This window comes from Thamnophis elegans, chromosome 12, assembly GCF_009769535.1.
Source record: "Thamnophis elegans isolate rThaEle1 chromosome 12, rThaEle1.pri, whole genome shotgun sequence".
In the NCBI taxonomy this organism is placed as follows: domain Eukaryota; kingdom Metazoa; phylum Chordata; class Lepidosauria; order Squamata; family Colubridae; genus Thamnophis; species Thamnophis elegans.
Window position 1 is genome coordinate 21,936,623 of NC_045552.1, and position 17,899 is coordinate 21,954,521.

Genomic DNA, 17,899 nt, shown 5'->3' on the forward strand with positions numbered 1-17,899 from the left:
TATGGTATCATCTTTGATAATCAATTACTGCTGCTGCTATAATTCAATACAAAAAAGGCAAAAAATAGCAGATTGTTCAGGAAAAGATGCAACATGAAAGGTCTTTCCTTCCCCCCCTCCACCCCTCGCAAACCTCTCAGAATAAATTGCACGGAGGGGCTTCTACACAAAGCAGCAATCTGACCAGGCTCAGGGTCACCATACCTCTGTTGGGTTCAGGCTCATCAAGGTCAATAAAGGGCTCCATGCCAGAGCATAGCTTAGGTTTAATGCTCAGATCCACCCCCAGCTTCCGAAGCCGATCCAATCGGGACTTTTTAATCTTGTCACCAGGAATTTCCACCAGGGGCTCCAAGTCTTGAACGGGTTCTTGGGGTACCCCAGGCAATTCCAATGATTGCACCTCTCTTTCTTCAACTATATTTCCCTCCTCTGGTGGTTTGATGGAGTCAGCAGGGACTTCATTAAGCTCTCCTTCTTTCCTGGAACTTAGATCCTCGCTAAATTCTGCTTTGGAACCTTCATTCTGCTTATCTTCTTCCAAGCAATCTCCTATCAAATGCTCCGTTTCCTCTGCGGAAGAGCTGCCTGCAAAACCTGAATTTGGCTGGTCCAATATTCCTGGCTGAAGAGGCTGTTCTTTCCCATTGCTATGGCAGCTGATACTGGAATTCCCTGTCACGTTATCTTCTTGGAATGAGTTGGGTTGAGTTTTCATTGACCTGTTTATCAAGACACAGGTAAATTAGTAACCTCCTCTTTTCCCTTGAATTCAGTCAATTAGGCTAAAACATATAAAGAACATTTGCTGGAATTGGGTATGTCTAGTTTAATGAAAAGAAAGACTAGGGGAGACATGATAGCAGTGTTCCAATATCTCAGGGGTTGCCACAAAGAAGAGGGAGTCAAACTATTCTCCAAGGCACCTGAGGGTAGAACAAGAAGCAATGGGTGGAAACTAATCAAGGAGAGAAGCAACTTAGAACTGAGGAGAAATTTCCTGACAGTCAGAAGATTTAATCAGTGGAACAAGCCTCCAGAAGTTGTGAATGCCTCAATACTGGAAGATTTTAAGAAGATGTTGGATAACCATTTGTCTGAAATGATACAGGGTTTCCTGTCTAGGCAGGGGGTTGGACTAGAAGACCTCCAAGGTCCCTTCCAACTCTGTTATTCTATTCGAATTCAAAACATGGGACAATCAAGCTAAAGGTATTTCTTTTTTCTTTTCTCTCTCTTTTCTTTCTTAGGTGGGTGACATGATTAGAAATTAGAAAAAAGCCTTTTAATAAAGGGTGACAGAACTAAAACTAGAAGGATTAACTCCAATGCTCCATTACCTGCCCTGGTTACTTGTGCAAATCAAGGTGCCGTGTGTGTGTGTGTCTATGTGTGTGTGTGTGTATAGCAGAATTCTGGAGTGCCGTGGTACACAGATGACTTACTCTCTGGAAACAAATACTGTGGAGGCAAGACACCCCTAACAGCCCTCGGGTATGTGTTCTGTTAAGATACAGCCTGTTGTGCCTTAAATGGGTTCTACTTTACTGTCGTAAAATGGCTTCTACTGTGCAGTGCAGTGGAGTTGCCCTGGTAATGGCTTCACAGTACTCCACAAGGGGGTTCCCTCTGGTAAGGGGGAAAATCCAAAATTAGAAATTATGTTTGGTCTGGACATTTTCCCTCTATAAATAAATAGCCGGGCAATGTCGGGTTATCGGATAGTCATCTATAAAGACCTTCATGCCACATGGAGCATTTTTGAGGAATTGTTATCTCTCCTGGATTATATCCGTCTGGAAAGATCAGGCAGAGGTTATGCCTTCTGCAGTTACATCCACCCCCTACCCCAAATACTCATATGGTTCGCATCCTAATGATGTTCCAGAGATCTTTTAAAATATAGTTGCTCTCCTAAGTTTCACATGGGGTAAAATTTGTATTTTATCTTGTGTGATATTGTTACTGAGATGCTCTAGTTCCTTTTTTTGCTTTATTGTTTTAAATTGTAGCCTGCTCTGGAAGTGATCTGGCATCAAGCAACCTCCAAATCCAATCAAGCCTTATTATATTTATATAATAATTCTGACATAATTACACTTTATGATTTATGAAGCTGCAACAGAAACTACCAACTTGTGCACAAAATTCCAGAACAAAGAAAATGTCAATCAGTTCACTTCTACACGCCAAATTAGTAAAACTTTCAAGCTCAGATTAAGTAACAGGTATAAATATAAGAATACGCTAAACGGGAAGATTTTCATATCAATTGGGGCTAATTGGGGTAACAGTTATTCTGTACTTATGTACACACTATAGTTTGAGTAACAATCTTTTGAATTAAGAAACAGTCAAGCCCCAGTAAAATATGAAAATTCAACAAGGTATAAAAATCAAGAAAGTATTATCACAGTGCTATATAGCATATTATCTAAAAGGGACAAGGGCAAAACTGTGGACTCTGAATTAAAAGAATTCTTCAAGCTTATCCAGTTTTATTCAAGGAAAACAAAGAGTATTGAGAAAGGTTCTCAAATTAAAAACTCTGCATATTGGCTTATTTTACATAGCATTCTTGGGATGTTTTTGTTAAGCCAAAAAGCCGGGACAGACAACAAAACTCAATTCTTGACATTTATAATCTTTTTCAGAGACATCGCTTCAATTTTTGAAATTGCAGCAAGCATATTTTCATATCCACAAAATGTAGAAATATATATTTTTCTTTTAGAAGCTGCATCGTGCATCCAACTGCAGCTTACGCTGTTCCAACAGTGTCAGCAAAGAACGTTGAGAAGTTAAAAGAATATGGGGGAAAAAAAAAAGGAAAATGGACTTACTTCAGCAAAGTCATTGCACTTCCTTGGAAAGAAGGCCGAGGTTTGTGCTTGAAGAATTCCTGCACGCTTTTGGCCTCTGGCAGGTGATAAGGTAGTGTCATTGCGGCTTCTACCATAAAAAAAATAAATAAATTAGAAGAAAATCAACCCAAGCAAACCATTAATTGCATTGCTACCGTATTGTAACTTATTTTAACAAAAATGCAAGAGTACCAAAAATTACGAAGCTGATTTTCAGCATAAACCAGAGTGCTCAGTAGATTACAGGTAGGCCTTGATTTATAACCTTGTTCTAAGAATTTTCTTAAGTAAAGGTTCCCCTTGCACATATGTGCTAGTCATTCCTGACTCTAGGGGGCGGTGCTCATCCCCATTTCAAAGCCAAAGAGCCAGTGCTGTCCCACGCATCCTGTTTTCTTAGGTAAATTACACAAATGATTTGACAATAGAACACTTTTTTGGTGTGTGTGTGCATAATTACAGTGCTATATGAAAATTGCCCATGGAGTCTCTTAGAAGCATTACAGAGTCTCTGCTTTTATATACCTCTAACGAGTCTCTGGCTCTCACTATGCAGCTGCCTGTTTTCTTCTTTCGTTAACTTGGCTGGTTTCAGCTTCTAAATAAAGGAAGGAAAATCCTGGAATAAGTAACTCTTTCAAGAACATATTGTGAAATGCAATTAAAAAGCAGACGGGCAGAAGACGGATATGCTGCTATACGAATCTCTACTTAAGTTAAACAAAAAGTGGGAGGAAAATAAAGTATATCAATATGGGGTGGGGGGAGTACTTACCCTTTTCCTAGATTCTTTTAGAAGCAGCCCCTCACTTTCATCCGTCAATTGTTGGTAATCCTCACTCTCTAAAAACAGCTGTTTGGAACCAAAAAGGAAATGTTAATTTTCATCTCATATTTGAGGGACTTGATGGGATTCTAGGGGAGACGAAGGATAAAAAATAAAAATTACTCCAACATAGTCAAATTGCTACTGGTTAGGGATTCTGGGATTTTTCCCCGCTAAACAGGTCCTACAGCCCGACAACAACAACAACAACCACAGACGGTTCGTCATTTGGAACACAACATGCCAGATATCATAGTTGTCCAAAAACCAAAACGTACAGTTTATTGATATCGCTGTACCAGGAGATGCCAGAGTTGAAAAAAAAAAAACTGGGAAAAAAAATCATGGAATACCACAACCTGGCCATCAAAACCACCCGATTATGGATGAAACATGTAATAGTGATACCCATTGTCATCGGGGCACGGTACCATGGCCAAGAATTTTACAAAACTCATCAACAAATTGCAGCTTCCTGCAATAATACGAGCGGAACTGCAAAAAACTGCGCTACTCGGAACATTGTATATTTTAAGAACGTTCTTGGTTGATATCTAGGACGCTGGCAGCAACCCGTATCAACCGTTAGCACCAGTCAATGGTATTTATGACACATTTTTAAATGTTCAGTTGGCTGAGTTTCATGTTTAATGAATAAAAGAGACAATAATAATCATAATAATCAGATCCTTGAGGAGGACTCCGGTGGATAAAAATACCAAATCCACTCTAGACATCTGACTGAATGATGAACAACAATAATAATAATCTTGATGCAACCCACCTTCCGTTTTTTTGTTTTCACTTTCTCTGCAGTATTTATTGACATTTCCAAATTTCCAACTTGAAAAGGTGAGCCATCCACTTCCTCCTCCTCTTCCTCCAGGCCATTGTCAAAGAGCTCTTTATCCGTCAGCAAGCACCCACTGTCGTTAAAAGGACAGTCTTCACCATTCTAAGAGCAACGGAAATAAAACACAGGAATTCCAGTGAAGAGATTCAATTCCATAAATGAGATTTTTCCAACCTGGCCCTCTGCCCTACATAGACTGAACTGCAACCCCTGTAATTCCTAGCTTCACATCTTTCAGATCTGTGCAATTAAAGTCCTCAAAAGTTATGAAACTCCAACCCACTACTAGAAACTATCCTGTTTCCCCAAAAATAAGCCCTCTCCTAAAATATATACATACGCCGCTGGTCTCTGCCATTTCCTGAGGGGAAAGGGGGAAAATATACCCCACATGCACCTGCCACCCACGCGGAACAGCCTCGCAGAAGCTGCTCCTGCAAATCTTAGCTATCGTGCCCCTTCTCTTAGTGGCGGCCGCAAAAAGAGCGCCAGGCCCAGCGACGCTAGGGCTGGCAAGAGTGCGCCAGAAACATCTGGCCCTCTCTGGATCAGCTGACCCGCGGGCCGAGGTTAAGAGGCCTCCTGCACCTAAAAAATAATGACTCCCCCAAAATAAGGCCAAGCACTTATTTCAGTGGGTAAAAAGAAAACAAGACCCTGTCTTATTTTTGGGGAAACACAGTAGGTTGGGGAGGCCAGCATGAGAGAAAATACCACAAACCTTTATAAAAGGTTACACTGGAGCAATGCATCACTCCACTCCTCCCCATCAGATGCCAAGCCTCATTACAAAGAATAAAATATGGGTATTTTAAAACCGTGATGGCGAACACGGCATCTGCGAGATGTTGTCCCAGCTCAGCTCCACCGCGAATACATGCATGCCTCCCACCGGCCAGCTGATTTTCAGGTCTTTGGCACACATGTGGGAGATGCGTGTGCATGTGTAGGGGGTGAGCAGGGGGTGCAGTGCCGCAACCCCCCCGCCCGCGCCAGTTTTGGTCCCAGGCTTCTGGGAGGCCCAAAATGAGGCAGTGTGTGTGTGTGTCGTGCACGCATGTGCGGGGGGTCGCACATGCATACATGGAGGGGCAGGGGAGCGCAAGGGGATCATGCACACATGCGCAGGACGCAAGGGGGGTTGTCGTATGCACATTGCATTATGGGTGTGGGCATGCACTTTCGGCACCCAAGGACAAAAAGGTCAGCCATCACTGTTTTAGAACATGGGCAAAGCATTTCTCTTTGTGTAATAAGACAAACTGTTCAATTGTTTGCATCAGTTTGGTCTAGTGCAGGGGTCTCCAAGCTTGGCAACTTTAAGCCTGGCAGACTTCAATTCCCAGAATTCCCCAGCCAGCTCTGCTTTAAGTCTGCCAGGCTTAAAGTTGTCAAGGTCAGAGACTCCTGCTCTAGTGTGCTCTAGATCATGCTGCATGCTACCAAATGATGCTACAGTCCTCAGCCACTGTCTTACGTCACATCATACCTTTTGTTCCTGTGACTTTTCTTTCTTTCTTGCTTGCCTTGTAGTCTTTCTCTTCTTCTCTTCCTTTCTCTTCCTTTTCCTTGAGCTGCTCTTTTCTTTCATTTCTTTCCTGTTCAAGCTCTTGTCTTCTCTCTCGGGAATCCCCAGCTGAAGTGGTGGCAACAGGTCCTCAGTGTCGCTGACATCGCTGTTCACCCCAGCATGGTAGGAGAGGACGCTGTCTTTGTTTCCCAACCAATTATACTTTTCCTTGGCGCTTTCCACATTGTTAGCTGCAACCTTCAGTTTCTCTGGGTTGCCACCTTCTCCTTCACTATTGCTGTCAGCAAGCACCCTCCTGCATTTGATTCTCTTACGCACGCAGATCTCTTCATCTGAATCTGCCCCAAATATATATATATATATGACATCAGGTTTACTTATGTGCAAAGCCATAGTTTGTTTAAATCTAGCTTGCCATTTCACACAATCCACTAAACCATAATAAAAGTAAAGATTCCCCTCCCACATATGTGCTAGTTGTTCCCGACTCTAAGGGCCGGTGCTCATCTCCGTTTCAAAGCCAAAGAGCCAGCGCTGTCCGAAGACGTCTCCGTGGTCATGTGGCCGGCATGACTAAACGTGGAATGTGCAAATAATGCTCAAACAACATTACATAATATTAGATCTACAAACTAAATTGAAACTGTATTATAATGCAGTGGTCCTCAAACATTGTGGCTTGGCAGCCTGGTTGCCGGGGTGGGGGTGGGGGGAGAGGAGAACCGGGCCGTGTGAGTGACGGACCGGCACACATGCGCGCAGTTAAACCTGCGCAACCAATGGGCCAGCACGCACAGCTCAACTGCAAATGGCATCGCGCATCCGTGCAGGCCCATTGCAAGTCGAGCTCATGCGGCCCAGTTGCAAATATGTCACAGCCCGAAAGTGGGTCTTGGACCAGAGGTTGGGGAGCCCCTGTTGTAGTGAAATTGTACCCAAGAGATACACACCTCCTTCGTCAACGGATGCAACTCCCTTGCTTATCTGGGACCGGAAGCTCATTTCACAGCTGCCTTGCCCACTGTCTGAATCGCTGTCAGAGGTATCTTGAGTTTTCACATCCTGGGCATCCAAATGGAACTACAGTTCAGGAACATTGGTAAGTATGGGAAGATAAGCACATGTCCTATCCAGTATTTAAAAAAGGAAGGCAAATATGCCATTATTCATTTCTTGTCAGATTCAAGAAGGTTGATTCAGTACATAGATTGCATTATGCTTTTTTTTGGTAGAATTTTTTTTTACTTTTTAGACAAACATAAACAAACAAGACATAATACATAAAACCCTCTTTCACCACATACAGTGTGTCAATTGGTTACAAGGTGTTTGTGCATCCTTTTCAGTCATCACTTGCAATTTATATGAATTCACATATTATCAAATCCAATATATTTATATACATTATTATCATTGTACCTTATTTGTTTGACTATCACTATTTATTCCTTCACTTTCAACGAACTATACTAAATATTGGGATCATTTATATTATAACATTTCATTACATCCTTCAATCTATCCAATAATTATGTATCTTTATAGTATATTCAATGTCATTCTATTATTTTTGTATTGGTAACATTCTCTAGTATCTTTCATTTCCATGTTTTTTTTATCTAACCATTGATAAAATAAATCCCATGTCTTATAAAATTGTTCATCTTCTTGTTCTCTAATTTCAAACGTCAATTTACTCATTTCTGCACATTCCATTATTTAGTAAATAACTTCCTCCTGCGTTGGTATTATCTCATTTTTCCAATTTTTAGCAAGAGGATTGCATTATGCTTCACTTTTGACAAGTTAATTGGATTCACATACTACAGTACACCTTGAAACATGGTTCATATATCATAATACTGGGGGCACACATTATGCTAAGAAAAGCAAAATATAAGAACCCGTTTGGAGATTGAAGCAACATCTATAGCTTTTCTATTCTCTGGCCGTTGTTTTTTAATGGCAGCTGTCAAAGCCAGGATAAGGGTTGGATTTATTTAAAATTATACTCTATCATATCCCTACATCTTGCCAAAATCTCAATTGTCACAAGACTAATCACAGGCTAGGCTAGGTCTATGGCATACGCGCCATCCCCAGCTGCTCTTTTGGTTTCCGCTGGTCTTAGTGGGAGCTGGAGCATTGGAAAATGACCTGAAAATAGTTTGAAAAATGGCCGAAAAGCAGGCCATTTTCTGGGGCGTTTCTGGGCCATTTTCCAGACCATTTCCATGCTGGGTTTTGAGTCATTTTCAGGCTGGTTTTCGGACATTTATGGACGTTTTATTTGGCCCGAAAAATGATTCTCTTTTTTTGGCCTGAAAAACAGCTCCCAAACAGCCTGAAAACGGCCCCCCAAACACCCAATAGGCTAACTCTGTAAATCCTTTAGAGAGGGCTATAAAGCACTATGAAGTGGTCTAAGTGCCATTGCTATCAAGATCTCAGAATTTACGGTCCCCACCCATCAGGGACCCATGCTCACGATCATGCTAGTTAATACTTTTTTCATCCTGGTCTATTTTCTAAGCCTTACTTTGTTGTCTTTGTAGTTAGGTGATCTAAACCTGCCTTCCAATTCGCCATTGCTAATTCACCCCACTTGCTAAGGCAGCATTTTCCGACTTCGTGCAGTATATATAAAACCTGTGAATCTGAACCTTGAAACTTGTTCTTTTTCCCCCCAACACGTAAACACACACACTCACACGCACACCTTCATCCCCGTTTTCTCCAACCCGGGATGCAAGAAATCAGGTTTGCTGCATCCGAACTCAAAAAAAACCGAACAAAGCCTAGATGGCATTGGCGAGTTGGGTCTCTGCTGCCACCTAGGGGTCGTCTGGGGACGCTGTCCCCATCTGTTCGCAGCACGCGTAGCCACTTTGGAAACATCGCCAGGATAGGCAGCACATCTAAGCGGGGCGCCCTTGGCATGCCGGGATGTTGAAGAGGAGCCGCAGCGCATGCCGGGAGTCGTAGTCCCGGGTCTCTGAAATGTCTACGAGGGAAGACCTCACCCCTCCCCACCTCCCCAAACGACAGCTGAGGCAGCTTCTCATCCGCCGGTTAGCGGATAACTCGTCCTAGACCCGCGCCAGACTCACCACTGCCGCCGCCGCCGCAGTCATGACAGCCGCCTCCCGCCTTGACTAAGATGAGCGACCCGGAAAGCGCCAAAAGCTCAGGGAAAGCGGCTGCGTTTGAGTCTTCGCGCTCTTGCTCGGCCTTTGGCTCCTCCCCTCCTCCCCAGCCAGTCACAGCTGGCATCCAGCCTTAGGGAGCCGCCCCTTTTCGTCTCCATTGGTCAATAGCTTGGACCGGCGACTCTCCGGACCAATGGTCCAATCGTCTTTTTTATACGGAATCGCCCTCCCTGTGGAGTAGTTTCTTGGATTTGCAAGACTACAGAAATACAATCAAAATGTTTTCGTCCAGTTATTTACCCTATTTTTTCTTCCCAGAAAATATCTCACGAATTCCTCTTCCCCAATCATTAATATTTTAAATTCCCAACGTTGTTTAAATTACACTCAAAATTAATAGTATTTAATTATCTAATTTCACATTCCCATCTACTGATCTAACTCATGATATATATATATGTACTAATATTTACCCTATAATTATACCTCTCCTGGGTAAATAACTGGAAAAACTGTAAAAAAGGTGGAATACAGGGCGTACAGTGATGTTAACTGTGTAAAAATTGAATAAGAAATGAAGAGAAGAATACTGTGGAAGTTGGAATAGCAAAGCTATGGTTAAAAATGGTTAATTTGTAAAGATTAATTAAAAGTAATTTGTTGAAGACAAAAGGATATTTAGTAATGATATGTAAGATTAAATGAATTAATGGAAAAAGATAAAGGATTATACAAGAGATGAATATTGATAAAAGTGAGATGATTAGAATACATATTGAAACTATTATAAATATGATGCATAAGATGTCACCTGATCCACACACTGTCCATAAATATGTATAATGGAAAAAATTACAATAAAACTTGTCTTTAAAAGAATATGTTTTCCCCCCTTTTATCATTTTTTCTTGAGAAAAGTATTAAATATGTTAAACCCAGCCTTTGTGCAATTGTATTAATATCCAAGTGGAGGTGGACAAGGAATGCAGAATCCGTATTTATATTTTTATTTTACCAAAATGAAAAAAATGCAGTTAGTCATTTTGGGGCATTTGAGCAAGACTTTGGCAAGAAAATGATAGCAGTATGCTCCCATATCTAAGAGGCTGCTACAAAGAAGGGGGTGATGGTGTTCCACCTATTTTCCAAAGCATCTGAAGGCAGGACAAGAAGCAATGAATGGAAACTAATCAAGGAGAGAAACAACCTGGAATTAAGGAGAAATTTTCTAACAGTGAGGACAATAAACCAGTTGAACAACTTATTTCCCAAAGTTATGGTGCTTCATCACTGGTGGTTTTTAAGAAGAGACTGGACAGCCACTTGTTTGTAGTGGCTATATTCTAAGGGTCTCTTGCTTGAGCAGGGGGTTGGACTAGAAGACCTCCAAGGTCCCTTCCAACTCATGTTATTCTATAAAAGAAATATTATGGCAATTCTATAGGGCAGCATTTTTCAACCTTTGGGAAGTATATGGACCTCAATACCCAACATTATGCAGCATGCAGGAGTTGGCTGGGGAGTTGAAATCCACATAGCTGAAACTTCCCAAGGTTGAAAAACATTGCTATAGGACATCCAAAACTGCTAAGAGTTCTGAATTTGGCCTCTGTGTGCATCTACCTTCAGCAAGGTATATCCACTAATAACAGAATAAAATAAAAAATGGAACATAATCGCCTAGTTATATTGCAAAATGGATATCTTTGGGCACTTGTTAGCTTAATTTTTAAATCCAATGTTATTGATCATGTGCCTCAAACTGGAGTATTAGATTCAACTAGTCCCATGCCTTCCATAAGCATGTATTTTTTCCACTACTTTCCACTACATACATCTTACTGTACTCCCCAACAGCTTCATTTTTCCCTCTGGGTGCTCTGTTGGAATACAAATATTGCCCCTTCTTTTTCCTATTCATTAGGATATTTTACTGCACCATCCTGCTTAGGGGTTACTGCATTAGCAGAAATACGTGGAATTTCAATGGGGGATGAGAAGTCCTCAGCCATCAAATGCCCTCCCCATTAGTCTATGGCAGTGTTTTTCAATCTTTGCAACTATAAGATGTGTCATTGGAGAATTCTACAGATTGAAATCTATACAGCTATACAATATTTTCCCTAAAGGGGAAATGGGGGAAAATCTTAAGGGAGGCAGAAACCAGCCCCAGTCTTCCTGGCCCAAGCAGACACTAAGGAGGCCAGCTTTTAGAATTGCAGATTTGGTAATCCATTCAGAAAGACTGGGTCAGACTGAAACACTAGATAAGCAACAAGCCAAAGGTTGTCAAGATTAGCTCAAACACCTAGGATTCCAGGGAGTCCTTCCTTCTCATTAGGTGGCCAAAGTATTTGAGTTTCATCTTCAGGATCTGCTCTTCTAAAGAGCAGTCAAGGTTGATCTCCTCCAGGACTGACCGGTTTGATTGCCTTGCAGTCCAAGGGACTCGCAGGAGTCTTCTCCAGCACCAGAATTCAAAGGCCTCCATTCTTTAGAGCTCAGCCTTCCTTATGGTCCAACTTTCACACCCATCCATTGCAACTGGGAAAACCATAGCCTTGACTATACACACTTTTGTTGACAGGGTAGTGTCTCTGGAAGATGTTAAATCACAAAGTGGCCCTACTTTATGATTTAACATGTTGAGTGGACTGAATCAATTATTATTTATTTAATAAATCATGATGAAACAAACTATGGCTGAGAACAATATGCTAACAAAGTCATAAAGAATAATCCATCCAACCTCTGATTTATTTCTAGACAGGACAGGCATGCTACGTTTTCCACTAAGTCTTTCTAAATACAACTTTAGACCATACACTGACAAGCAGATTTGAGAAATGTGGAAGTTGCCAAAACATGTTGTAGTTAAATAAACAAGGGAATGTACAAAGGAAAGCCTTTTTTTCTGCTTGGAAAAAAAGTTTATTTATTAGAATATAAATGTCATATTTGGTTTGTCAGCAAAGACAAATTAGATGTAATGTTATTAAGTTTTTCTAAGGGAGCCAAAAGCTTGTCTTTGCTTGCTTGAGAACTGGCAGCACTGTTCTTCAAAAAATGATATATGCTTAAAAGCAAATATTTGATTAGCCTTCTTTGTCTGGGCATTCTTCAGATATTTTGGAACTACAACTTCCAGAATTTATAATCAAGTTTGAAATCTGCACTAGAGGAAAATACAAAGAGAATCTATTTGGTTATATCAGACTATTATTTTGCCTTCTAAAGTCTTATAATTACAGAAAATGCATATGCTGTACAAATATATTTTCTTTGTGAACTTTCTACAAAGATGGTTTCTTCTATGTGCTCTCTGATAACAGTGCCTAATCCAGTGACAGGAATGTGGTACAAAAACCAAATTGAAGGTTTTAATTTAATTTTAAAGCTCCATTACATTACAAACAACAGAACACCAATATGTTGTCTTTTTTAATTATATTTTGTGACACAAATTATAACAGCCTACTTTATATATGCATTCGTTTCCATGTCATGCTGAGCCAAAAATAAACAATTCACAGTCGGTATGTTCATTCAAGAGTTCAAGGTGGTATTAATAGCATTTCATCCCCAAAACAACTGTGAGAAAGGCTGAGTTGAGAAAGTGTGACTGCCCTAGTTTCCTTCCATAGTTGAGGGTGGACTGAAATTTGTGTCTTATTGCTCCTAATCCAGCACTTAATTCCTATGCCACACATTTGATTTAGCATTATAAATACGGGTAGTCCTCAACTTATGACCAAAATTGAGCACAAAATTTCTGTTGCTAAGTGAGATAGTTGTTAAGTGAATTTTGCCCCATTTTACGACCTTTCTTGCGACAGTTGTTAAATGAATCATTGTCAGTAACATGCTTGTTAAACGAATCTGGCTTCCCCATTGACTTTCTCAGAAAATCACAAAAGGGGATCACATGATCCCTGGGCACTGCAACCCGTCATAAAAATGAGTCAGTTGACAAGCACCTGAGTTTTAATCATGTGACCATCAGGATGCTGCAATGGTTGTAAGTGTGAAAAACGATCATAAGGCATTTTTTGCAGAGCCGTTACCTTTAAATGGTCACTAAATGAACTGTTGTAAGTCAAAGACTACCCGTACAAACATTCATTTAGTGACCATTCAAAGTTGCAGCAGCACTGAAAAAAATAATCCCTCCTTGTACTTATGACTGCCATACTGGCATCCTCACTGTCATGTGATCAAAATTCAGAGGCTTGGCGACTAGCACGTAGCAATAGCACTAGCACTTAGATATATACTGCTTTACAGTCCTTTGCAGCTCTCTCTAAGTGTTTTACAGAGTCAGCCTCTTGCCTCCAACAATCTGGGTCCTCATCTTACCCACCTTGGAAGGATGGAAGGCGGAGTCAACCTTTAGCCTGGTGAGATTCGAATTGCCAAATTGCAGGCAGTCAGCAGAAGTAGTCTGTAGTATTGCATTCTAACTACTGCGCCACTGCAGCTCATGTATTTGCAATGAATTCAGCATCCCAGGGTCACATGATTATCATTATGAGCTGCAGTGGCGCAGTGGTTAGAGTGCAGTACTGCAGGCTCCTTCTGCTGACTGCAATTTGGCAGTTGAAATCTCACCAGGCTCAAGGTTGACTCAGCCTTCCATCCTCCTGAGGTGGGTAAAATGAAGAGCCAGATTGTTGGGGGCAATAAACTGACTCTGTAAACCACTTAAAGAAGGCTGTAAAGTGGTATATGAGTCTTAAGTGCTAGTGTTATTGCTATTTGTGGTCTTCCCAGCCAGATTTTAATAAGCAAAGCCAACAGGGGAAGCTGCATTTACTTAATGAGTATGTGGTTTACCGGTACTTAACTGCAGTGACTCACTTGAACTGTGGCAAAAAATGTTGTCAAATCAGACGTGATTCACTTAACCACCTCGCTTAGCAAAGGAAATTCAAATCCTAATTGTGATCAAAAGCAGTGGAGTTCCTGTATATGATCAAGATTGTTACAATCATTAAGTTTCAATCTACCCTATTTGTTGCCATGTTATCAAAGATGATGGAAGTATTCCATATAATCCAGAGCTATTTGGATTAAATGATGATAAACAGTTGCATTCACTTTAATGGAATCCAGGGTCCAGAAAGCAAGTCATGATTGGGTAAAGATCCTGGCATGAGAAAAAAGAATTCCCAAGTGCCAAGAAAGAGTATTTTGGGTACTCCTCCCTGTTTTAATTTCAGTGATTGCTCTGCTTTTGTGTGTCAAAACCTTTGGCATGCAAAAGCATCCAGAGGATTAGTAATCATTCATCAAAAACATTCCAAAATCTGAAAGTTAAATAGGTAATACTCTGCTAGAGTTTATGTAATTATCGTTCAGATTGTTTTGGGTAAGTTGACATCAAAAGAAAAGAGATCTTACCTTGCATACCTTGCAAATGCTAGGTGCCCTATTAAACCTCAGTCAAGCCTTATCAAAGGGTGAATTGTCAAGAGAGGGAAAACTATAAAATGTTTATAGGGTAAGCTAGGATGGACCTCATTAGTACATGAATTGAAAAAACAAACAAACCCTGTGGATATTTAAACTATGCAATTGTCTCTTGATCATATAGTTTTTCATAATAATCCTGAATTATTTTCTTTTTAGCGTCAATTCAATAGCAAGAAGTCCCTTCATCATCTATTAGTTGATAAATCAATTTCTTTTATTCCCTCCTTTTTCAATCTATACGCCAACAGTCTTCCTGGCTTGTTTGTGTCAATTTTTATTTATTTAGACCTTTTAATTTTTCGTCCTAACTCTTCTTTATCTGTTAAGTTCAACTTATGTTTTTTTTAAGTCCATTTGATTTTTTTTATGTTCTTTTTTTGGGGGGGGATACTGAAATAAAACAATACCTAGAAAAAGCAGAATTACCCACAGTACCATAAGAGTTAAAGCAGCATTAGATGAAAGAATAACAATGATGGAACGAATAATGGAGATATAAACAATGCAATACTCCGGGGAAAAGCGCTCCAGATCTGAATGCAGGTAGTCCTTCACTTGTAGCCATTCGTCTAGTGACTGCTCGAAGTTACAACTGCACTGGAAAAAGTGACTTACAGCTGGTTCTCGCACTTACGACCATTGCAGCATCCTCAGGGTGACTCAAAATTTGACTGCTTGGCACATATTTGCAATAATTTGCATCCTTCCCAGCCATCTTCCAGCAAGCAAAGTCAATGGGGGAAACTGGATTTGCTTAATGACCACATGGTTTACGTAACAATGGGCAAAGATCATAAAATTGGGTGCTGCAGAAAAAAGCTTGGAAGATCCCACATATCAGCACAAGTGGTGGGATTCAAATTTTTTTACTACTGGTTTTGTGGGTGTCTCTGTGGGCGTGCCATGTCTTTGTGGGTGTGGCAAGGGAAGGATACTACAAAATCCCCATTCCCTCCCCACCCCACTAACCTGCTTTCCAGTTCCATTCTCCTGTTCAGGGCAATAAAAGAAGATCAGCTGGGATGCAGAAGGGCCGAGGCCAGCCTATTTGCTGGTTCTCTGAACTACTCAAAATTTCCACAACCGGTTCTCCAGAACCTGTCAGAACTGCCTGAATACCACCTCTGATCAGCAGCCCTGAAAGGTGAAACCTGGGAAAGAGGGAATCCAGTGAAGAGGAAGAGAAATGGTACTGACCCCTGGCAGGAGATCCAGCTCCCCCCCCCCTCCGCTCCTATCCTGCTCTGCAAAATGAAGCAAACTGTGATGATCCCAATCAGTATTTCTCAATTTTAAGATGGGCAGATGTCAATTCTCAGAATTTCTCATGGAATCACCGGGGAAGTCCGTGAGGTTGGGGTTTTTTTATTACATTTATTAGTTATTATCATTTATTATGATAGGAATTGAAGTCCAACCATCCTGGATAAGGAATTCTGGGAACTGAAGTCCATCCAAGCTGGTTGGGGAATTCTGGAAATTTATATATATACTTTAATATTTATTAAACTTGTATGATGCCTCACTTAGAGGCGACTCTAAGCAGCTTACAATCAATTAATTTCCCAATTATAACATTAAGATTTTGGGAAATCCTGCTACCAAAAAAGATGCTGAGGCCCTAGAAAGAGCGCAGAGGAGAGCATCAAAGATGACAAAGGATCTAAAGGCTAAACCATATGATAAAAGGCAAAGGGAACTGGGTATGTTTAGCCTAAGGAAGAGAAGATGTGTGTGTGAGAGAGAGAGGGGTGGAGAGGGAGAGAAAGAAAGAGAAATGTTAGCCATCTTCCAATACTTGAAGAACTGTCACAAGGATGGACATGGATTTATTCTCCATAGCATCTGAGGGAAGAAGCAGCAATGGATGGAAGCTCCATCCGAAGGAAATTCAACCTAAGAATAAGAAATGAGAACTATTAATCAATGGAAAAACTTGTCTCCTTTCTTTATGGGTGCTCCATCACTGCGAGTTTTCAAGAAAAGTTTGGGCAACTATTTGTCCAGGATAGTGTAAGAATAGAATAGAATTCTTTATTGCCAAGTGTGATTGGGCACACAAGGAATTTGTGTTTGGTGCAAATACTTGCAGTGTACATGAGAATAAAATACATTCATCAAGAATAAAAATATAACAACACTTAGTGATAGTCAAGATTACTAATATGCTATCAAATCATACTAGTAAACAAATAAAAGCAATACACTTTGAAAGATACAAGCAGCATAGTTATAGTCATTAAGTGTGGAGAGATAGATACTAGGAAGAGAAGAATAGTAATATTCTTGGTAAATTTTTGATAGTGTTATGGCAAATAGATGTTAAGCAGAGTGACGGCATGGGGAAAAACTGTCCTTGTGTCTAGTTGATCTGCCTTTTTGAGCTCCAGATTTTTGAGGTAACATTTCATCACCATTCATAAACTGAAATGAAATATAAAATATATTCATAAAATGAAATGAAACTAAACTTGCAAATGAATAAGTAATGAAATTAAAATTCAATAAATTACATAACTGTTCACTGAGCTTCAGATGAATGGTTACAGGGCGGTTTTGTACAGAGTACGAAGTATATATCAAATATTGTTTTTCTTTTTTAAAAATTTGGTTTTGTAATTTTAAAAAAAATCCCCTTCATGGGTGGGTCCCCTCTGAGCTCCATGGGCCCCAAAACAATGGAGCCGCTGCACACACACACCCCTCTCCTCAGGCCTGTGCACAGGGGAAGGAGATGGGGAGCTGAAACCCTCCCCAACTGGCTGGGGAATTCTGGAACTTGAAGTCCAACCATCTTAAAATTTGCCAAAGTTATGAAACACTGGCTGGCCTTAATGTCTATCCATAAACCTTTCCTTTTAGCCTGCCGGGATGGGTAAAACCCAGCGGTTTTTCTGCTTGGGAGGGGCCACCGCTTCTCTATGTGGGGCGGGGGGTGAGAGAAAAGCAAAAATAAATAAATAAGACGGCGCGAGGGGGTCGAGGGAGAAGCCCGCCCGCGTACCCGCCGCTGAGGCAAAGCGGGCGGCGCGTCCCCGAGGCGCCCCCTCTCCCCCCGCCCCGCGCTCGCCTACCTCTCCTTTCCCTCGTCACGAGGGCCGAAGAGGGAGTGAAGAGGAGGAAAAAGGGGCGGGGCTGGAGCGCGCGCGCCCGGGGGGTGGTGGTTGACAGCCTATAAGCTGCCCCGCTCGGTCCTCGCGCTCT

General features: G+C 41.1%; 1 protein-coding gene across 2 annotated transcripts in view; it reads right to left on the minus strand.

Moving 5' to 3' along the window:
- The window catches only part of CLSPN (claspin), a 41,544-nt gene extending 32,083 nt beyond the window's left edge, over positions 1-9,461 (minus strand). The window contains exons 1-8 of one of the 2 annotated variants that reach the window (XM_032227109.1): positions 9,185-9,461; positions 7,025-7,154; positions 6,033-6,412; positions 4,475-4,645; positions 3,640-3,717; positions 3,390-3,462; positions 2,844-2,952; positions 205-722 (exon numbers count right to left, since the gene is read on the minus strand). In XM_032227109.1, coding sequence (XP_032083000.1) covers positions 205-722; positions 2,844-2,952; positions 3,390-3,462; positions 3,640-3,717; positions 4,475-4,645; positions 6,033-6,412; positions 7,025-7,154; positions 9,185-9,208 — 1,483 coding nt within the window. In that variant the 5' untranslated portion in view covers positions 9,209-9,461. Of the gene's footprint in view, positions 1-204; positions 723-2,843; positions 2,953-3,389; positions 3,463-3,639; positions 3,718-4,474; positions 4,646-6,032; positions 6,413-7,024; positions 7,155-8,793; positions 9,010-9,184 lie in introns of those variants that run through there. The other variant, XM_032227108.1, reaches the window with a different exon arrangement.
- Between the last annotated feature and the right edge of the window lie 8,438 nt (positions 9,462-17,899).